The sequence below is a fragment of the Platalea leucorodia genome (genome assembly GCF_965183815.1).
Source record: "Platalea leucorodia genome assembly, chromosome: 2".
Taxonomy (NCBI): Eukaryota; Metazoa; Chordata; class Aves; order Pelecaniformes; family Threskiornithidae; genus Platalea; species Platalea leucorodia.
Genome location: NC_138824.1, coordinates 56,470,668 through 56,494,601, shown reverse-complemented (window position 1 = coordinate 56,494,601; position 23,934 = coordinate 56,470,668). Strand labels below are relative to the sequence as shown.

Below are 23,934 nucleotides of genomic sequence, written 5' to 3'. Positions count from 1 at the left end.
GGCATCACAAAGTAGTATGGCTTTATTACAATGGATGGAAGATGGCAACTACTTAGAACCCAGTGCCAACATGGATTATAACAAATCCAGTGAGTATTTTGTTTTTCAATTATTCATAGAAAATTTAATCCTGATTAAGTATCCTTGGGCAGGAATTCATGGGTAGTTGATGACTGAAACCAACATTTATTTGAAATGCTTCTGTTAATTTAATCTGTGTATATGGCTTAATTATGATTGAATCCTCAATGTAACAGAAATGAATTATATCAGGATTAAAATTCTAGTACCACATCACCCATTCCATTTTCTTTGCTTTTTTCCCCCCCCCCTTTAAAAGATGCGAGCCTGCTGTTTTAATTACCTTTATGTTGCTATGTCTTCTAAGCCTCAAATACTGTTCAGACCTTCATTACTGGATGAAATTTTTAGTTACATTTATTTAAAAAAAAAAAAAAAGGCAGATATGAACCCTGTTTTCATTCCCATTAAAATTTTAACGAGCATGAACATTAGTTGCAAAAAAGGCTTTTCTTTTACACCAATAATAAAGGAAAGTTTCTCGCAGTCAGTTGTGAACATGTTACATGTGTTTTCTAGAGGACTCTCCCTCTTTGGTTTCCCCTTCTTTTATACTTACACATACAATGCATTTTCTCTAAAGCATGAAAATAAGAGAACTTGTACTCATCGTTACACATCACACCAATTTCACAACTGGCCTGTTTCAGACTTGTTTGAGCTTGTAGATGTTTTAAGAACTGCATTTTGTAAGATCTTCAAACCTAGTATTGATATAAAGTAATGGCATTTTTTGTGGCTGTGAATGGGAGAGAAAAGATTCATTGTACTTTTCTGTGACACAGTTCAGCACCACATGCTACACACAAACAATATATAATTATTCAAATTATGGACTTTTCCACTCCGCAATACCTTTAACAGATTAATCTAGGGACTTTGTCAGACCAAAGGTCTGTGAAGTGCTCTGGTATTATCACTCACTTTTCCAGTGAAACCAATGTATCACACACCTGTGACAAAAATACCTGTGTATTTAGGTCATTATTGCACATTTATTAAATAATGTATTCTTCCTAAACATCTCAGAAGTGATGTCGATTTTTATGTCCAGAGGATACTGTTAGTGGCAATGTCACTGATGACAGTGAAGATACTTCCCAATATAGGCTATGAGATAGAAAAAGTCTGTAGAGGATAACCATGGAGATGCACTGACAGAGGATAACCCCTATGGTAATAATCTAGAGACAAAAAAGAGAGAAAAGGAAAAAGTAAGTGAAAAAAAACCCAACACCAAACAACCCAAAATAAATTTCTATCAGCATACTGTGTCAGTGCTTGAGGTTTAACTTTAAACCTTTTAATACTGCTGCAGTTACAAAAGATTTGAACATGAATCTCAAGTCCAGGATTCAGACTCTCACACCTGCGTGTTTTTAAATCAGTAGATAGCCCTGGGCAAGTCACATAACCCTTCTGGCGGTCTCTGTTCCGGGGAATTTCAGACTAGCAATTCACCACCCATGCAGTTTCACAAGCAGAGGTGATGTTTAGATATTCTATTCTTACAACAAACAGAGCGGGGGGAAAAAAAAGCCTGAAAACACTGCACTAGCACAGTCATAGAGCTGTGAGGATAGCGATTTATCAGTCTCACTTAGCCAGACTGCTTCTCAGTGCAAGGCTTCATCTGTAAAAGATGTGTAAGGCAGTATTTATCAGATGCATAAAAGTAACTACTGTTTTTGAGAAAGCAAAAGTCTAAGTTTATGAACAAGAGACTCTTAAAATAGATGTTTTTTTTTCTTAAACAAATATGGTATATATTGATCATGCATTGCTTTACTATATTGAAGTGCATTCAAAGAAGGAAACACAGCTAAATTAACATAATGTAGGAACTGCCGCTGCACACAATGGTTAAACTTGCCCAAATGTAAGAGCAGAGCAACTGTAATCTCCCTTCAGTAAGCTAAAAACTTCAAAATATTGCAAAAATTTCCTTTACTAATCCTACCTCTAGAGATTGTCCCCCTGCCCTGATGATGTTTTCATCAAGCAACAATGAAAAGTCTCTTCATTAGTTGCTCTAGAGGAGTCTTTTTTTCCTCCCTAGATTTATTCTCTCTCTCTCTCTTTTTTTTTTTTTTTTTTTTTTTTTAAATCAAACGTAGTATTTCATTTACTATATATTTTTAGTGGAACCTTTTTCTTTCCCTTACTTATCCTCTACACCAATAAAAGCTCAGTTTCCACAAATGCACAGATGGTTATAGCCATAAAGAAAAGATGCAAACTCTACCCTGGAATGAGGTAGTCAATCACCCGAGAATAGTAGTGCACTTTATCTGAACATGGCAGGCTCCACACACTAGTTTTCTAGTTCCCTGTATGTTTAAGCAACCAAGAAACCCAGTGAGTCCACCTTTGTTTTTAACTGTTTAGAGCTTACAAACCAAACTACATATTTGGACAGATTTCTTAATCTAAAGAATACAGTTCAGCTACAGGTTCCCTGACCTATTTAGACACATAAAGCTTTTAAAGGATGAAGACTAAAAAGCAAACAACAACAAAAAAAATCCACTGATTTATCTTTCTACTAGCTTTGTTAAAAGAATCCCCAAGGTGTTTTTAATTAAAAAACAAACAAGCAAACAATAAAAAACACCCCCTCCACATTTTCCTTTGACTTAACAATCCCTCCCCGCCCCCTCGCCCTTAACCTAGGAATGATTACCCTTAGATGATTCAAGCCCTGGATGCCTTTGTAAAATATGACTCACATTAGCATCAATGAGAGCTGTGTGACTAAGACTTTTCAAGTTGCTTTGGGGTCATAAGATTAACAGCCTAAGAGCATGAGTTTGCTAACAAACACTGAACATGAAGAACAACTACTATTCAAATTCCATCTCTTTTATCTTGCCTGTACATACCTTTTCTCTTTGATATTCTCTGAATATTACAGAAATGGTTGCAAGACATGGGTGGCACAAAAACCAGAGAATGCAGGCCTGAAAGAGAAGATGAGTATAAGTTATAAAATGACTACATGCCAGTTTAGAAGAAAGAGATGACAGTTAGAGGAACTGCATTTACATTTCTGTCTATTTTATGAACCCATTGTTTAATTTTCAATCAACAGAATGAAAACCACACAATGAAAGGTGGGATTTCTGTTTAAAAAAGCTCTATACTCCTTGTCAAATTAAAATGACTACTCAGAGTATGATGACAGGGTGCAATTTAATCAAATCAGACACTTAAACATTAGCTTTCTTATGGAGGAAAAGAGTTTAGTGCTTCAGTCAACTGCATGCCACAATTATATTTACAGCAGAAGGGATTAGTTTCCCTGATGTAACCCATACTTTGGCAAAGGTGATATAGAACTCCCTTTTCAGCGTGCTTCTCTCTACTGTGATGATCTGGTGAAGACCAGCAGCCAGTGACAAAGCCAGGCAAACTCTGAGGCCAATAAGCAGTCCGCTTGCTAAGCCATGGTGTGAATGGTAGCTGTGGTGATTCGTGTCTTCAAACTGCTCCCAAATTAATAAAGCGCTCTGGAAAGGAACAACAACAGCAGAGTACATTTAGAAAAAACAAGGTTACGCTAAACCTCAATTAATCTTCCCATCACAGATTAAACTATCTGCACAACTGGTCATGCTCCGCTCTGCTTGTTGGAGACCGCCATGTTACACAAAAACCCCCTAGCCTGAACTGCTTTTTGGCACCACCTATTACTCCAAGTGCAACTGGCAGGAACAGAGCCTCACTTCTTGCATTCTGTAACTTTTAGAAAGTTTGACAAATTAAAGTTTCCTCTAATTTGGATAGAAGGAATGTGGCACCTTAGCATAAGATCCAAAATAATCATCTAGTTAAACAGTCGGCCTACTCAGCAGGAAGCCCACTGAAGTGATTCCACAAAGCTACAGGGAGGTGTCTCCTTCCACCTGAGACCCACAACCTGTAAAGCTTGTTTCAAAGGCAGGCGACTACGCCTTTTCTTTCAAAATCCTAACAGGATTCACTTTTCTTTTCAAAGATGGGGAAGTAAGAGGGTGGTGCTGCTGCCCCTTTTACACAATAGCCTAAAGGCTCAAGCATTCACCCAGGTTGAACCTGGATCTCCCACAATTCCCTTCTTTGCCTAAAGGATATCCAGCTCACATCTCCCACCTCCTTGGAGAGGGCCCCAACTGCCAGGCTATAGGCTGTTCTTGGGTGGGCCACTCTCCACCCCCTCCATTGAAGCCGTGCCATTGTGGAGAAAAGAATTCAACATCAGCTAGGTCAGAAACGGCGAGCGAGCCCGACTCTGCAAGCAACTGGCTGGGAAACCTCCTAGGGTCTAGGAAAGGGAGCGTCACAGGTTCCAAACGCCGTTCCAACATCTGGACGAACGCTCTAGCCGACAGATAACTACACGGAAGATGGTAATCCTCCTTAACTCTCAGCACTGCATCCACTTGCTGCAGAATCCAGTTTTGTAGGAGCGCTGTGAGAAAGAATATTGATAGATTCTCTAAGGAAAAACAGACTACGAAGTGCCTAGTTTCTGAATCTTAGTTGGGTAGAAGGCAGGCGCCTACTTGTTGCATAAAAATTGGGTCTTGCTGAAGAACACCTTTTTAAGACTTTGGGAATGTTAAAGTTATAAATTAGAATACCCATAAAGTTTAGACTCTCCCAGCATCATGTAGCAGCTGAATGGCATTTTAAGACTTGAATATGCACTGGAATCCAGTCCACCTACTGCACACATCTAACTTGCACTTAGGTTTCAGGTGTCTAATGAAGCAGGCTTTCTGAAGAAAGGTAGGCAAATTTGATTTATATGAGTGAGGTAGCTCTGAAGGCCTTCAGAAGCAGACATTGTATGCCTCAATTTAGAAATCTAAATTAGTCAGATTCCTTTCTGAACACATTCAAAGGTTCTCTCGCTACATTAACTACATAGAGACTAAAAGGTTACTGAAATTAACTTTTTTTTTTTTTAAATGTGTAATCCACCTGTACCTTCCAAAGGTAGGTGTCCTTGAGTCTCATCAGTCAAGACAGGATCATTTTCACTTAGAATATCCTTAGAGAGTACTCTCTCGCTTTTCCCCTCCCCTACCTAGGCCATGACACAGCAAGTATGGCTGCTGTCATTGCAGTCACGCCTCAACTAGCTGGACGGAAAATGGAAGGATGGGAGAAGGACAGACGTGAAGCATGCACGTCTTGAACACCACTGATTACTAGTAAACAATCTGACCAACATGCTTCAAACATTCCCACCATAACACTCCATTTCTGGGTAACTCCAAGCAATGTCTTCAAATGATCAAATTACTTGACTGGGAATTCTGTCAAGGAGTAAGACTGAAATAAGACAGTGTTCGGTCAAGTTGTGTCTACAGCACTAGTTTTGTCATGGAATTAATGAATTTCTATCACAGAAGTTATTTCAGTCCAGGTAGAACGTGCCCAGGCAACAAGCAAGGGTTCTACCAGTTACAAAATCACTGCAGTCTGGTACAGAGCGTTTTCCTTTTTGACATTTACGCTTGGGAATAGCCAAAGTATTAAACTTCCCTGAACTGGACATACACTGTCTAAGAAAATTTTAAAAACCCTCCACCTATGTATAGAATCTTCCTGACAAAAGCACGCATCTGGGGGGGAAGAAATATAGGCTGATGGGAGATGGAACTGTGATACTGCTTTAAGAAGAAACTTTAGGCAGATCCCAGGGATCTCATAACCTTAAAGAACAGAGCTCATGAGGGTTTGAATGCTCCTTAACCTACACCAATAGCAACAGCAATGAAGGAAGTCACTTTCATGAGAAGATGACAAAGAGCTGGAGTAAAGGAATCATGAGAACAAAGCTCAAATCCTCATGAGAAAATAGTGTCTGACGGCATGGTATGCTCTGGACTAGCCCTTTAAAGAGTGTAAACCGTGTAAACAACACAGGAATCGGTTGATCAAAGACTGTGTAGTGGCAGCAATGTAAGATCACAGAAGTCCAGCTTCCTTCAGTTTCATTAGATTATTCCAAAGTAAGCAGAAGGCAGAGGCATTAGAGGCAGAGATGGAACTGTCAGTGCAGCTCACTGGAAAGTTGGACAAGGTGAATATGTGTCATTGCACTTACTATAAGCTGGGACTGTTCTCACCAGAGAAAAGCAGGATCCTATAAAAGAGCAATCTGTGCTATGGAGTGTTTCTAGGTTACACTGGATTAGGCAATCTGTTCTCAGTGAAGGAAGAGCTTTCATAGACAATCCTGATCTTGAAGTCGAAATCTTTGGCTGGCTATGTGTGAGAAATTAAGGTAAATAAGCCCTGAAGTCCCTTACCTTGACCACAGAAAGGCATATATCAGCTCACTTAGCTGCAATATCAGGAACAAGCTGAAAAAGCACCAACACCAACCTGCTGAAGTGGCTACTAGAGACTTTTTTTGTTGGCAGTGAGCAGAACTATGTTTGAGCTCTGAGAAGAAATCAGAGGGGAAATCCTAATTTTTATCCAGAACAACAACTCTGTTTTGGCTGTAGACAAAAGAATTATATGAGCTAGGTAGCTGAAGAGCTGACTCGCACTCGCTGTGTCCAACATTAAAGTCACAACTGCTTCTTCATAAAGTAAAGGAGAATGACCATCTCCTTGTTTACATAACACACTGTTCAAAATGCCGGACTTCACCTGCACATAATTCTGACCTATCCTGGTTCACAGTGGACACCAACCACTGTCCAGTACTGGTATTCCTCTTCAAGTGCTAGAAGAATGTTTGCCACGGACATCATCCTGATGTTCCAGATATACAAGCTGAACCTCCACATCCATACAATGAAGAAGCAGACGCTATTCTTTTTTGTCATGAAGAAACAATTATGGTAGAACCCCTCCTCCCCTTCGCTATGCCAACACTGACTTTATGGCAAACCAAGGTAACATACCAATCTCCAGTAAAGGCAGGCTCTCATGGGACAAATGATCTGAGAGGCAAGGGGAAGGGGGAAGCAAAGGGGAAATTAAAAGCAGCAGCAAGGCAAAGTGGATTAACTAGCTGCTTTAACCATATCTAGCACTTGGTTATCTGATGTCATGCAATGCCAGTACAGTAAAAAATGGTTTAGATCTAAGGTCAGAGGCAGAGCTCATTCTGAGCACACCTTTGGGGTATACCCAAGAACCCCTGTGAAGCGTGACATCTAATGCAGTTAAGATTCTACATCATTTTGGTCAGGTTCAAAGCGATCAGCCATCTTTCTAGAATCATTGCCTCCACTGCAATCAGTCCCGAAAGCTGAACCTGCTCAGGTCTATGGGATGAGAAAGACCTGCCATCAATAAAGTTTTGAACAAGGTTTCTGTCTCAGCAGCAGAGACTGGAATCTTTAATGAATACAGTGAGACCTGGGAATCTTTTGTTCTGAGGCTGAAATAAAGAACAAGTTAAGGCAAAGGGAGATGCTGAATGACAGACTTGTCCCTCCTTTGAGATGCTACCTCTTTGCAGCCGCAAAGACCACAAGAGATTTGCTGACTAGGAGGCGGTGTCCACCCTACACTGATGGTAACCTGTAAACACAGCCTGGAAAATTGCTGGTGTTTCTGAAAGAACAAAAAGAAAGAATCCATAGCATCAGTACAAAGAGGAGGAAAAACCCTGAAAATTTACTGAGTAATTTGAACTAGTAGCAGGCAAACAGGGTCAGATAGTTTGCCAGTCAAAACTGCAGTTAAGTTGAAGAATAAAACGTTTTCCCAGGCTGTCCACTTTCTTGACTTCCCTGAAGATGAGACGAGGCTAGGTAGTGTAGAACGTCCATAAAACTAACATGGTTCCATCTCTATCTGCTGCATTAGGGTAATGCATGTGGTTTCCAGCACCCTCCACAGCAAGTCCTCAGAACATCTCAGATTACCCATGTAAGTCCGTCCAGCCTCTGGCATGGGAGGAAGCTGGCTCTCCCATAAGAATCTCTGGGAAAGAGCAGGACAGAAAGCACATTATTCTAGGTTTTTACTCATTAAAAGTGATCACCGATTGCCCTGTTACAGCAGGTCCAACACCCATGTCAATCTAGACAGACTAGTGAACAACAGACTAATCCAGAGAATGAAGTCTTGAGCTCACCACCTTTGATAGAGGCAAAGCGGTCTGGATCCTGCTCCCCCAAGCTTAACAGCCACATTCTTTATGAACGAGAAGAAATCTGGCAGAAGGTATATTTTGTAAGTACTGAACCATGAGATGGAGAACATCCTCTCCAGAAGGGGCAAGGATACTCTTGGTGTCCATGAACTTTTGCTAGAGACAGCAGACATTGAGATAGGGGTGCCGACACAACTTTGTGTCAATGCTCCAGTGGTGCGCGAAGAGCCAACACACGTGTAATGGACCAGTACTGGGGGAAGCAGCATATATGTATGATACCTGCCCCAATTTTTACCACAAGTAACAACCAAAAAAAGATCAAGCTGATGATACTGAGTGTCCTTTCTATGCATAGTAAAAAGGAAACAACAACAACAAACTTTTCACTCTCAAGTGACAGAGTACTAACACACCTATATGTATGTACAAGTGGAGAGAGGCATGAATAAAATTAAATACTTTAGAAGTCGTCTTTACTACCAGCATGTAAAATTTCTGGTGCTAGATGGGTGTCAAAGTAAGGTGGAATGAGCCTATCTTTAAATTTCAACAGTCCCATTGACCTTAATAGCCTTTGGTTTATATTCTTAATTAGCAAGAAATGTCACCCCCAGCTACTCTTAATGTTTCAGCAGTCCACTTATTTAGTTTGGAAGCAGCACTAATTACAGATACTACTCAAATGGCACTAAATCTTCCGTATAATCTCTTCCTCATTACTGTCTCCAGTTTCTCCCTGCTCTTCTCTTTCTCAATGGCTTTCAGAATCTCTTGTCTTTATGCTGTGATTTTAAAAATTTGTTTACAAAAGGCACCACCAGGGTTGGATGATCTCCATTACAATTTACTTTTAAGTTACTGGTTTACATGACTTTGTAATTTATACTAATGGAAAAATATTTGAATGAAGTTATGTGTCAGACCATTTGTGTATTTGCAAGACCAATCCTGCACATGAACCTTTCAAGAACTCCCTTATATTGATTGAAAAGACCATTAGACATCCTGTTTGAGTGGTTCTAAGAGGAGGACACTGAGGATTTAAATTTTTTTTTTGTGGCAGAGAGAATTTCTCACAGTAGCTTTTCTCATCTTTCCTCTCATGCTGCTTGTTGTCACCCCCCACAACATAGTCACAACCCCTCAGTTGTACTGACTACAACTATTTATAGGACCACATTATAAATTAGATCAGTAAAATGACTGTGTTGAAATCTCTCTTTTTTTTCCCCCCCTCCGACCTAAATTATTCCACTGATCTGGTTTACAGTATAATGCTACAAACAATTGGCACAACCAGGAGTTTGGAAAACTGTGGGAACTTCTTAAGTGGTTTTACTGCTGAACAAAAACATACCGTGGAGCTGCACCTTAAATTGTTAAAGTAAAGAGAAGGTGTTGTTACCTATTAGACATACTGGGTGCACATAATGCTGTGGGTTTATTTTTCCAGTCTTGATACTCCCTCCCTCATAAAATATTGAAATTAGTTGGTTCACAGATCTGTCATACTTAATAGCAGCTGTATATTTCAGTATAAGAATGAATATAAAATACAAACCTGTGTAACAACAACTACCACAGCAATGCCAGTAGATGTTGGAGTGGAATCCCACTGAAGAGGTCTGCCATGAGATTTCTTCATTCTGCCTATAGTCCAACCCATACACAGACTCAACAATAAATATAGCATTTGTATCTGTGAGACTATGTCACACACTATTGAAAACAAAAGAAAAACAGAGTCACACACAAAAAATAAAGTTTTTTCTAAAGCAAAGAGAAATGTTCTATATACCCACAAATGAAGGATGAACATTTATGCCTCTGTCATAATTTTGATGATAGTTTGACTAGCTGAGGTTGCTTTGCCACAAAATGTGGATATTTTGAGTATTTTCCAGTGACCAAACAGATCACTATCAGCTTTGCTCTAGTTATGCTGCAATTCTGCAACAACATGGGCACAGCGCCACATCCTTCCAAATCCCACTCTTGTGTCAGAGAAGTCTGGGCTCAGGAGTCCATCTGCATAAACAGACTTATAAATGCTAAAGAACTAAAATCATATGTATGTTAATCACACTGCAAATATGAAACATGATGAAATGAACTCCTTCCTTTGCTCTGAAAGACTTTTGTTCAAAAATCAGATAGTTGCATTGTACTTTAAATTAATTGCACTTTGTCTTAAGGATGCAGTAGCTTGCAACAGAAAGCACAAATATTTAGGACAAATTCCACTCTCACATACTTAAAGGGGAAAATATAATGAATAACTCTAACGCAAACTTCATTTGGAGCAACAACTTGCCTGTATTTCATTTCATGAAATGCAAACTACCTTTGCCTCATTTTGCTATGTCCATTTTTTGCTCTGTTTGGGAACAATTAACACATACTCCATAAAGGTACATTCTTAATCACTGTCTCAAGCCTGTGTTTGAAGCTGTATCTGAATAAAGAAAACCTGAAGCTAGAACATATTAAAGCCTTTACTTGTTACCCTTGCTGAAGTACTACTGACAGTAGAAAGAACTGAAGATTTCTTTCTGGGTGATTGTTAGCTTTAGACCTGATAAGTTTTTGACTGAAACTTATCGAACAATTTTTAAGTTGGTGTTTGGACTTGAGAGTAAACCGGCTCATTGTACTGGCATAGCAGAGATGTACAAGAAAGACTGATCCTTATATTATGTAAATTGCAAATTTGGTTCAGAAACTAGAGATTGGGCACTACACACAATGCTTTCTTTTTCACTTGATTAATATTTTAGTCCAATTAAATTTGTTCCTTATTTGTAATTTTCACTTACACTATTGGATACAAGAAAAATATTTCTGTCACAAAAGCAACCTTCTATTTTTATACAACTGGACTGTATTATAAAAGGGAAATGTACTTCCACATTTACTAAAATATTGGAACAGAAAATGTTGCCAGTGTACAGAGATTAATATGCACACAGGGAAGCGTGTCAAATGAAGATGAGCTACAATATTTCCCTGACACTCAGAAATACTAGCAAAATATGGATATAAACCAGACTTCAACACGTTTTTCCTGGTATATATTTGGTATTCTCACAGTTTATATGCTTAAATGCTTCTTAGTGTGTTCACACACCTTTGCTGTTTAAGAAGTGTCAAGAGCTTTTAGTAAATACAAACTTGCTCATTGTTTAATAAAATGAACTGGCACTGATTTTGGGCAAAATGATCTTGGAATTATTTTACAATGCTAGCTATGGATAGTACTCGCTAGAAAAAATTGTTACGTTGTTACGTCAGCTCAAGGCGTGCCAAACCAGTGTCACAAATCCAAGCTAGAGAAAAGACTGAGCAAATCTGGACGTTCTAGGGAGCATTTTATTTTCTGTCACTCCTTGAGATAACTTGCCCTATAAGTTATAGCCAGACATCATCTCTCAGTCACATCCTGGATATTGATATTGCGCTGCTTCAGCGTGGCAACAATTCAAGAGGGTTCCCAGACCAAATGGTGTAAGACAAAAGTTCAGTACTGTCTTTAATCTTTGACATCTTATACACCTTGCCAGAAAGTAAGAAGGTTGAGAGAAATGTTTAAAGTTACAATAATCCCCACAATATCCAGGGTCAGTGTAAAGTCACATGCTACTGAGCTGATACCGCATTTGTCTGATTTCATCACAATTAAACTTTTTTGTCTGTTCAACAGGCATAATAATATTCTTCGACTTTTCACATTTCAATCTTATCGAAAGTTAAAAGATCAGTATTTGTGATGCTTTTGAGTGCCAGCATTATTTGTGTGATTTATATGATTAACTTCATCGATAAATTAGACTGAGGGTGAGGTCTTTATACATGGTAAAGACTAAATGATGTTAGGAAAAGAATAATTGCTTGGGATAGTATCTGAACAGGTTTCTAGAAAGAAATTCTGGCCCTGCTGAAGTCAATAGAAATTTTACCATTTACTTTTAACTCGGATTTCTGTTCTGATATAGGAAAAATGGTAGCACCTTCCATCTTCAAACTATACTACTTGCTATCAGCCATTCTTCAGAAGTGTAACTGACACTGAAGCTTTCCACATTTCTATTACTTCTGCTCTTTTATTGTTTTGGAAACCACGAATTTAAAAACAGTAAGAAAGGAAAACTCTTTAATTTAAGGAATTCAACTATTGATTAAAAAAATTATTTTATTCTTAATAACCTTTAAGCTAATAAAAGTGGGTTCTTCACTATGATACATACACAGAAAATCTAACATGCATCTCTGAAGTTCTTGCTGTGCAGTTAACACTGGGTTTCTCACTGTGGAGGAGTTACAACTACCTCCATATTCTCTATTTAATTTAATTTCAGGAGATGAGAGGGAAAGTTTAATAATACAGTTGCTGGAGAGGCTGCAAGGAGCTGCTAACTCAAATGGTTAAAACAAGAAAGAGGCAATTACTGTGGTGCCAAGTGCCATCAAGAGGCTGTTAATTCCAACTGCAAGCTTCTCAATGAACTCCAGGAAGGGAAATATTTTTCTATATAGGCTGTTACTCTCCAATGCTATCTCACCATTACAGTACTACTTTCTTGGGATGCTTCAAGCCAATCAAAAGGCAATGTATTTGCTCAGAAACAACCCTCCAATGCTTCAAATGTGAACTACAGAAAAAAACCCAACGATGTTTAACCCTGAAGAATCCAGCAGGAGTAAATTAGTGCATTTTGGGAAGGGATATTATAGGAATTCAGTTTCAATGAGAACTCAGAATATCTACACAGAGTGGAGAAAAATGCTTTGTTAACATAAATTCTTTACACAGGCATTTTTTGTGTCACTCTAATAATATAACTTGTGCTATGAAACGCTTACTTTTTAATTATAATCAGTGTTAAATTTGCTAGTGAAAGGACACACTCTATAAAATATGATTAAGTTTCCTAAAAATCTTCATTACTCTAGACCATGCAAACTCCGCAAAACCTTTCAACGTATTGAAACGTTTACTCACATGATAGGCATGTTTTAAGTGTTTGTAGGATGGAATCTTCAGACAAGAAAATATTTTAAAAAATCCTAAACTATATCACACTTGTATAACTTTAAATACAGTTATTGTAAACATCCAGAATAAAGCCTGTTTTTCAGAAGAGCAACTTTTAGTATTTTATATTAAAGATCCAGTGGTATGGTCCAAGATCATAATCCAACAGCATTTGGTAATGTATTATACAGATTAATGTGTAGGAATATGTAAGAAACAGTAGACAAGCATACTCACATTCTGCCAGACTTCCCATAAAAGGTGCTCCCACTCCATCCCTAGAATAACTGATAGAAGAATAAAAGATGGTATCTTTAAGTGAGAGAGTCTTCAACATGTGTTCTCTCTTAAAGGTACGTTTAAGCAATGACACAGTTCTAAAAAGTCAGTCCTATGTTTTGTCACAATCACCACAGGAAAGATCACATACTGATCTTTACAACACAATGTTCTTCAAGTCTTAAGACTGAAAGCAGAAATAAGCAAAGATACCTTGAGAAATGCAGGTAGTTGGCAAAAGCTGAACCAGCCTGCAACAGCAATGCAACTGTCAACACCTTTAATACAGTATGCATAGGTCCACGCTTTTTAATTGTTTGCCATAGGGACTGTGCATATATGCAAGCTGTTACGAAGTATGCTAGGACAAGCAGGAAAAAGAATTCATGTAATCCTGTGAAAAAAGAAATACAGCTTAGTTTTTATAAAGAAACGTTGCTACTAGCAGTAAATAACTAAGACAAAATATGTTTTTAATATAACTACTGTGAAACGCTTAGTAACTGTCACACAAAAGTGGTAGTACGGATAAAATGTGTAAATCAGACCCTATTTTATCCAAGGAAGTCAGTGAAATTTTTCAGAGAGCTGATTATTGTTTGACCTGACAAAGTATTTTTTATTCAACAATACCTTTTCTGGGTGTAGGAGAGATTCTGTTCAAATAAAAATAGCTTTGTAGCAATTACTACAATAGTATAAAGTGGCATACAGTTTATTGATAAACAGAAAATAATTGTAGCCCATTTGATCAGTCAGAAACATACTTATTAAAGGACTCATTTTTCGCTTTTTTTTTGCTTCCATTTTTAAAAGCCCAATCTGAGATGAGAGAAACCCAGAACAGACTTCTGTTGAATCTATTTAACCACTAGGTGTCACTCTTACTCCACATAAAGTAGTTAGTCCAAGAAGCACAGCTGACCAAGAGAGAAAACTTTTACATAAAGCAAAATGGAAAGAAAAATAGCACAGAGAACAATAAGTTCATAGAGTGGATTTTTTTCGCACCAATCTGAAAAAATGCCCCAAGTTTTTGATATTATTAACAAAAGTTAATAAAATTAAAATTTAAAATTAGAAGTCCTCTAATTTTCAATCTGGCAGTAGTCTGGTAAAATGCTTCCCTGAAGACCTGGATCCTGGAAATCTTTTCTATTGTCCGGGAGCTTTGGAACCCACCATATGAGCTCCCAAAGGGTCAAAGCCAGTGAGCTATAAGCAAAAAATGGGTAAACAGAAATTTTGTCACAAAAAAAAAAAGTTTTTCTTCTCCAGCCTTCCTTGAAACCAAGTGTGCCCACAGAATCAGATTCTGAACAATCTTTTTCCTCCAGCAGCAAAACAATTCTGCTACAAACTTCAAACAGCTCCACCCAGAGATTAGAAAGAGAGCAACTGTACACATTTCAGTATCTAAGTCAAAAAACATTAGAACTGGATGAGTTCTGAACACTTGCTAGTACTCTAATTTCTATGGCTAAAATTATTCAGTTTGGACATACATACGGTGAAACGGGGGAAAAAGAGCATAAGGTAATAAAGACTCATAAAACAAAAATGTCAGGGCCACTCTGCTTCTCTTGTATACCTATACAAAAGTATGATTTATGATTGACAAAAATATGCGTTTTAGACCAAATCTCTTATTCTTTCTTTCACTCTATCTTTCTTCTTCAAAAGACACCCACTGAAGTTGGCAAGGATTCTGTAGAGAAATTATTTCTTACCATGATGAGGGTACACATGGAAAATTCTTTAGGAAAATCAACTAGCTTTTAATAAACACTAGTACATTTAAGATAGAAAGCTCCTTCCAACCAAAGGCAAGTTGTGGATGATTGGCTTGAGACCAAAAGGATTTAAGAGAGAGTTGCACTGAAACACAACTATAAAAAAAAAACAGAAGGGTAATTCTCAACCTGTCTTTTTTAAGTTTCCTGACTTTCAAGTAACCTAGAGTTGACAGAGAAAATAAAACAGATGTACCTGAATTTGAAATACCTAACTTCAAAGATCTTCAAAATGCTTTCTACCTGGTCAGCTGCCCTTAGAAATCCTACATTCCGCTGGTACCATGTCTTCCGTAAAAAACCCTACCATATAAAATGATAAAAGATTACTTGCTAGGGATCAGAAGCCAGGCCTCCTCCTCTCTCACAGAAAACATCTTAATCACAAGGTTACAGCCTCAAGTTCTTTCCTATACTTTCCTTATAGTCCATTTAATTTTGAGATCTCCTGTGTCAGGCCACAATTTCAGTAACTAAAGTGAAGGGTGACCTAACTACAATCATCTGGAACTATGTAGTTTTTAGTTGCCTGTGTGAAAGAACCAAGAAATGAAGCTGGATCTCTTCTTTGATGCCCTAATATTCTATGCTGCACATCTCTATGGAAAAAGGACAAAAATTATTCCCCAAAGATGCATTTTAAGAGAGCAAGAGAGAGAAGAAATGCTTGTCAGTTCTTTGAAAGTAGACACAGGCATGCAACTTCAGGATTCATGGCAGTGTTGCAGGTTTTAATTCTGAATAAAGAGGTGTTCCTCTGCAACCGTGGAAGACACAGCATGTAGAGCTCATCCTGTTTCCTACTTGTTAAATCTAAATACGTGCATCCAGCACATTTATCGGCATGTAAGCTGTTCAGAGTTCTGCTTCCAAGTGCTCAAAGTCTTCCTACAAAATTAATACAGAGCTGAGATGCCTCTCTAGGAGGTCTGTACACCACTTAAGGGCTACATGATATCTTATAGCTGCTCTGCCCCTTGATTGAGCAAAAGAATGCTACTACTGCTTTTTGAGAGTAAGTAAATTAACCTAGAATTCACTTCTGGATACAGAATTCACCAAATAAAACCTGCCAGCTAAGTTTGTAGCACAATTAAGAAGTTAGAGACAGGTAGGTCAACTTACAAGCCTTGAAAAACAGATGATTAACAGTGCTACTTTCTTATAGATTCTGCTAAATGTTTCAGCGAATATTGTCTTCCTTTCAAAAAGGGAGCTGCCTTTGTTCCCTCTATATCCTCTTGAGACCAAGAATGACAGCAGGGCACACGATTCTAAGCATAGCAATTAGGCTTATTCTGGGTATGTAGGTTAAATCTGTATATGAAGGCAGACTAAGCCTATTGGGCTCTTCCCTTACAACAGACCTAGGTTAGTGACATGTCGATCAGGCCTCCCAGAGCAGTGAAGCTAAGCACTGCAACGAAGCATACATTAGGTTGGTCCAATTGTAGGACTTCTAGAAGTTTTTCTTTGCAGGTTTAAAGACTTAAAATTGCATTTCTAAAATAAAATAAAATCAGGACTGACAAATATGTCATTTAATCTGTGGCCGGTGACTAAGATACTTAGAAAGACCTAAACATTGAACTGAAATTGCATTGGCGAAATGTGATATCATGCATGTACTCGTGTTGCACAGAATCAAATTTTACACAGCTAAGGAATTTCATGAATTAAATAAGCAAATTAAATCAAAACCAGGGATTAAATTCACATTCAAGCTGAAGCTTACAGTTTCAACAGGGGAAAAATACCTATTACCAAAGATGTCAACACTGTCTTTCCTTGTGCATCTATGCTTCCAGTTAGGCAAGTTTTGGAAAGTCAGTCTAGAGAAAGGGAAGGATTTTTCTGTAATGCCAGAAAATGAATTAAAGTTTATTCTCTGCGAGAAAATAGAATCTGAAATACAAGAGACTCTGCTATCCATTCCCCAGTGTCACACTTTTCCAAGCATAGTAAGTACTGATTTGTTTGGGTGATCACATCCTTAACTTACAAATCTAATTTTAAGAAAAAAAATCTTACCAGATTCCCCTGCGCTAAAGTGATCTAATGGATTCCCTTCTGCATCTGGGTTTAGTAAGACCATTTCAAACTGAATATCCTCGGATTCAGAATAATTCTCCTCGCAGGTAAACTTGTCTACATAAAACACATACCATGTTTCCGGATAAGGAATCTGGGACACTGTCAGATTTTGCTCTGTGTGGTTCACAGTCACTTTGGAAGAAAACAAACAAACAAAAAGCAGTAAATACTCAATTAGTTTGGTTTTAGAACACTCATCTCTGACTGAAGATAAAATTTAAATCCACAACATCATATATAGGTTATAAGCTACATACAGTACGAAACAGTCTTTGTTTTGAAAGCCAACCGTAACACCAGAGGCCAGACTTCTGTTCCCACCTTTTGTTTCAAATAGGTGCAAGCAAGGGTTGGTGAGGATATGTACCGCATTGCATCTCTCAGCTTCTGGGTTCGCTGGGAGGGTTTCCTCTGCCAGAAGCCAGTAACTGCAAAATGTGTCTCCTACGCTTCGCACATTTCCACCCTCTAGTACCATATTGATGGGACTAGCTGTTTTCTATCAGCCAACAGATACTTCTGCAGTATGAAAAATACCTTTGTGAAATTTATTCTACTCTATTTTCAAAAACATTTAGAGCACTGAACAGGAAGAGCCACGTGCCAGATTGATAAACAATAGCGTGCATGCTTTTGAGGTGCAACTTAGCATATTTTATAGCATCTTTCCCAAACCGTAATAGACTGAATTTCAATTGACAGCTAAGGGCAGAGACCATTGTCTAATAAAATTGCATCTTTCAAATCAGTTTGCATTTAAAAACAACTACGTAAGAGACTGAAGTTTCATCTGCTCTCATTGATCTTACCACTATTTTTCCCCAAGAGCAACTATTAACGAATGCACAATCTCTCCAAAATAAACACTTGCTGAAAATGAAATTTGTGGCTCTGTACATTTGGGTGAAACTATAAGAATAGTAAATACTGTTACACTGACTACTGAGCTTGAGTGCTAATCAGCTCAACCATAAATGAAAGTCACCTCTGTAGAAGAAATAACAGTATAATGGCTGGACTGTAGATTAATACACCTTAATGGTTTAAGATGACAATGGCTAAGGATGAAGAAAGAGAAAAATTTCATTAAATTTCTACAGAACTATTTGTTTTTTATGCAAAGGCCTTTCTATATGAAAAGGGTGCAAACACACATACAAAACAACCCTTAGCAAACTCATTATCCCTAAATATTTTGTAGACAAAATTTAGAACTAATTTCTAACTTGAAGCCTACCTGTGAGAAACATTTATATAATTTAAATAAACTTGTTTCAACTTCAAGAAGTTATTTTCCCTTCTCTGAAGGCATGAACTGATCAACATTCAGATCCAGGAAGAAACATATGATATGTCTCTTTGCAGTATTTGTCATGAAGTACAAATTTCAGACAATACATGAAAAAAAGTGTTCTAACACAGGCAATCTGTCTTGTGTAGCTAATGGTAAGCATGCATTCCACTCTGGATCTACATATCTTATCGATCAAATACACAAAGTGAAACAGCTCCCTTCAAAAAACCAATATTTTTAAAAAACACAGTTTGAGGATTTCATATGGTGCTCAATCCAAATGAAAGGCAAACTGCAGCTGAGAGGGGTAGCTTTACTGTACTTCATCTGTACTTCAGCTGAGCTCTGACACGGTGTTATTTGCATCAAGACTAAGAATCACACAGAGCGTGTTTAATCAGTTTTCCATCAAATCTGCAAGCTAACTCACAGGAAACGAAGTAAGATAAAATAAAAATGTAATTGATTTTGCCCAAGATCAGCAAACAGATCCAACGCACCCTGTGGTCACATGATTCCTAAACAGAGTAGAAAACAGCGAGTGCATTGCTGGGACAGACAGGAGTAGCGGGCCAACTGCGAGTCATCTCAGCAGCACTTCGTGTTCAGCTCGGATCAAGTGTAAGGGAACTACATCCTTAGAAGTGACGTCTGTATAAGATCTCATTATGACAATGTTCCAGGAGATCGATTTGTTACTCTAGGGATTCTGGCCGCACAGAGGAAATGTATTTAAAAAAGAAGCTGTATTCACTTAAGATACATTTCAATTAAGTTTCTAATATTAATTTCTTAAAGGAAAATTTATGCTTTAAGTAGGTTTTATAATATTATGATCAATAAATGGTGCAAAAATTATTATTTCAATATGTTTGTCTTCCAGTTACATAACCGAATGCTTCAATGTTTTACTGTTCTTTTAAATTTAGATGGATACTCAAGTTAAGCTTTATCCTGATTAGCTCATCTTTGACACTGTATTAAAAAAATTTCTAACACATTTTGTACAAAGCGTGACAGGCTTGCGCTGCCATGAAAATATCCTTTTATTTTTGTTTTCTTGTCTTTGAAAAATGCCATTTCCACAGAATTGAAGAACAGGAGCCTCCTGACAAATGAGAAATGTTCCTCCATAAACAAAAGACAACAAGATAACCTGTATATTCTTTACCAGTATAATTATCAGCTCAAATATTAAAAACTTTTGAATGGGAGGTTCAGCAATGAATACCAAATTACAAAATTAAAGGGTGAAAGAACATTAAATGATAATGCAGGTAAGTTACAAAGTAAGGCCACATAACCCAGATTAATTTTCGCAGATGACCTTACAGACAGGGGCAGAACAAAAAAAAAAAACCCAAAAAAAACAAACAAAAAACCCAAACAGCTAATGATTGGGGGGGGGGGGGGGGGGGGAGAACAGAGGAAAAAAGGTCTTCAGGTATAAAATTACCCTTTTACTATGTACTTGGGCTACATACTCCCACCTTACAAGCATTCACTTCAGAAGTTAAGAGGTAACTGCAGCAGGCTCCATCAGTTTGCCTCTAATTTTTTTCATTCCACTGCAATAAAAGTCACAATTCAAACCGTACATGCGACTGCCCGAAACATTTAGATTCTTAGGTTCTTCAGTTTCATATTACAATGGTATTCTTTGTAAATTCTTTCAAATACTCAACATACTCAACATAATCTTTTTTATGGAAAAGTTTGAGATTAAAACAAACAACCAAAACTTACTCCAAGCAGAGTTAAAGAAAATCTCTGTATTGAATGAGTAAATGAAAACTTCAGCCAAATGCATACCCTTTCTGAGTTGTGTACAAGTGAGAGCATGAGACTAGAACTGGTCATAAAGTTTAGCTGTTTACATTGAAGTCATTATTTGTCAAGGATTATGCATTTTCTGGCAGTATACTAAATCATAACTTGCAAACAAAGTCTTCTGAAATGATGCAAACCAAGCAATTTTATTTCCTTGTAATAATTTTTAATTACAGAAGGCCAAAGTCCTGCTTTTACCTAAGTTGACGCAAAGTCCAAATTCACTGAAATAAATACTCTAAACACACAGATAACTTAACAGGGTTCTAAATACACAGATAACTTAATTCGTAAGGGGGAAAAAAGTAGCAACTCACTTGTCAGCTGAGCTTTAGAGAACTTCTCTGTACAGCTGTGATCTTGGATACTGGTCTGCAGCTTCTGCCATTCCTGTGCTTGAAACAGGTGAAGTCTAGCTGCTTTTGTCACAGCTACTGCTACGTTCTTGATTCTGACACACAGAACAGCATGGTCACCTTGATATTTAAAAAATAAAATCAACTATTCTGCCTTCATGTCAGTTACAAACAAAAAGCTAGTGTGGCATAATAGATTTTTCAGAAGTAGCAGCACTTTATCTTCACTTTATTTCTTAAACTTTTACCACTACTTCCCATAAAAGTCTTTTACTCTTTCAGAAACAATTTCTATACATCTCATTAACACAATACTGCATGCATGATTCTCTGTGATGGTACCTAAACTTTCACCATAACCCAAATGTCATTAACCTTCCCTACTACAAACAGCCTTCCATCTCTTCCCTTTTTTTTAACAGACTTCCAGATAACCTTTTTTTATTTCCACCCACCCCAAATTTTATTTTCTGAAGTTCAAGTAAAGACAGTGTCTCAATCAGTCTCAATAACTGGTTCAAAGTCTAGTATTTTATGACCTTTGTAGCATGATTATGAGCATCATATGGTAGCTCTTGAGTCTAATACCAGAAGAACTTATGTAAATGGACCTTCATGTTATGGACTAACTAGAGCTAAAATACTTAATTATAGATGACAGATGTCAAACTGATACAAAGAAAATCAAACTTCAAAAGTGTTCTCTAATGTGTCAGTTTACCTACAGGCTGCATGTTGACATAGAGAAATATTTTAGCCATTTTAGAACTAGCTCATTTGACACAATTTATCTTGTCTAGGTGATTCTACAATCCTCAAACTTATTTTGATAAGTTCTTTCATTATATAGTGCCATAGATTTCTTCAACGTAAAAGTATCCTAAATTAAAAGATAAGATTTAATGGTGAAGAAAAATCAATCAATACTGCAAGAACACGAACACATTCAAATTTAAGGAAGCTTTGTATGGTTTTTAAACTGTCAGAGCAATCTTCTTTCCCACCTAACCAAGGCACCAGCTGGATGCGAGTCAACAGACTACTACCAGCTTCACATAAGGCTTTGCCAGGAAGGTTTGCCTGTTCAGAGCCAGCTGCAAGATAGTGGTCCTGCAATAAAACTTCAAAAAAGGTGATCTCCTGGGATCCATAAAATGTTATATGGACTACAGGTTACCTAAGTTGCTGATAAAAGATTTTGAAAAATTAACAGAAGGTTCTAAAAAAAGCCCATGTGGCTTCACTAAGACCCAAAATACGTATAGTTGTGGGTATTCATGCAGAAAGAGGAATATTTCTAAGGAAATATGCAACATCAACTTGTAGAATAAATTATATCTGAACACCTAAACCACTCATCTTGAATCTTAACAGTCTTTTCTCAGATTTAAGCAGTGCGCTTTTTTTTCTTTAAATCTATTTAGAGCACTTCTACAATTATCTTCTAGGACAGTGATAATTAGCTGCTTTCAAGTCACTCCACAAGCTATCCCCACCCTATCTATCATCTCTCATTCAGCGCTGGAAGGTCACATTCCAACTCTTCTTGGCTTATGTCACACTTTCCTTTATCCCAGTAGATTTTTTTTTTCTTGCAAACATTTTTGTTTTCCTCTCACACTACTCCCCCAGTCTGGGAGGAAGCCTGGGTAAATATGTGAAGTATTATCTTCATGGTTGTCTTTCGAAGCATTCTGCAGAACTCCTCTGCCATGAAGCTAACTGAGAAACAAAATAGTCTAAGCTACAGAAAGGCTGAGCATATAGGAAAAGCATGCTGACCAGGACAGCCTCGTTATATATGGTGCTCACCATGCTTGCAAAAAGCATCCCTTTTTGCAAAGTAAAACTTCCCTAGCGAGGAGAATCATTTCCAACCTGTATTTCTGCAGCGGCCATTCTAACAGGATTCTAGCCCATTGCCAGGCCTCTTAACTAAGAGTCAGGAATTGCCACTAACCAGGAATTAACAACACAGGAAAGAGAAGCCATTGGGAACAATCCGGCGAGAACGCACATTCTGGCGCACGGTGACACTAGAAAACCCCAGTGATGTGGATCAGACGCGCAACGTTGAGCGCTGCCCTCGCCCGCCGGAGCTCCAGGACAGCTGCACGCGGGGGTCACCACGCCTGCGCCCCGCCAGCCACCCCCGCCACGTCAGGCTGCGGGGCGCCAGGGGCGGCACGGCGCCCGCCGCCCGCACCAGCGCCGTCCCGCTCGCGGGGAAACGGCGACGCCGCCGAGGCAGGGCGAGGGGCTGCCAACAGCTCCTCTTTCCACCGCCCCGGTGCAGCCCCGCCAGGCTCCGGCGGGGTCCCGCTTCTGGCCGAGCTCCCTTCCCGCCGCCCCACCCGGCGCTGCCGCGGGCTCCTCAGCGCCCGCAGCGCGGAGCGGACCCGCTGCCCGTCCCGGCGGGCTGCCGGGCCGGCCCCGCCGCCGCTCCCCGCACCCCGCCGCCCTAACGGCTCCCCCGCCGCGCCCCGACGGCTCCTCGCCCCCCTCCCCGTGTCAGGACGGCGGACAGGGGCGGGCCGCGGAGCCGCTCGCTCCCCCCCCTCGGGCACCCACCGTGGAACTGGAAGCCCGCCACGGGCCGCCAGGGCTCCAGCCGGGCGGCGGCGCTGGCGAAGCCGCCCCGCAGCGTCTTGCCCCCGGCGCCCCACCAGCCGGCGGCGCACAGCAGCCAGAGCAGCCGCCACCTCATCCTCGGGCCCCGCCGGCGGCGCCCGCCGCTGCCGCCCCCCTCCGCCCACCCCCCGCCGCGGCTCGCGCCGCCGCGTCACGTGACCCCCCACCCCTCCGGGTTACAAGCGGGCGCGGGACAGGCGGGAACCAATCAGAGCCGCGCGCGAGGGAGCGCGCCCACCCCCCCGGGGGGCGGGGCCGAACCACGCGGCCCCTCCCCTGCCAGCGTGCGCCGCGCCGCCCCCTCTACAACGTGTCCATTGCTGGCTTCGGCCGTAAGTTGAGACCCAGCGTCGTAAAAGGCGACTGTTGAAGGCGGAGGCAAAGCTTTGGCCTCTTCACACGGCGTGCCCGCCCCGCTGCCGCTCGTTTCA

General features: G+C 39.4%; 1 protein-coding gene across 1 annotated transcript; it reads right to left on the bottom strand.

Annotated features, from left to right (window-relative positions):
* Nucleotides 1-354: 354 nt before the first annotated feature.
* Nucleotides 355-23,579, bottom strand: GPR180 (G protein-coupled receptor 180; the record flags this gene model as incomplete). The annotated part of the gene is made up of 9 exons (XM_082305158.1): nucleotides 355-1,265; nucleotides 2,964-3,041; nucleotides 3,399-3,590; nucleotides 9,756-9,913; nucleotides 13,464-13,513; nucleotides 13,719-13,899; nucleotides 17,330-17,524; nucleotides 20,834-20,992; nucleotides 23,444-23,579. 9 exons carry the CDS (start codon nucleotides 23,577-23,579, stop codon nucleotides 1,107-1,109), a joined length of 1,308 nt encoding a protein of 435 aa, XP_082161284.1. The 3' UTR covers nucleotides 355-1,106.
* Between the last annotated feature and the right edge of the window lie 355 nt (nucleotides 23,580-23,934).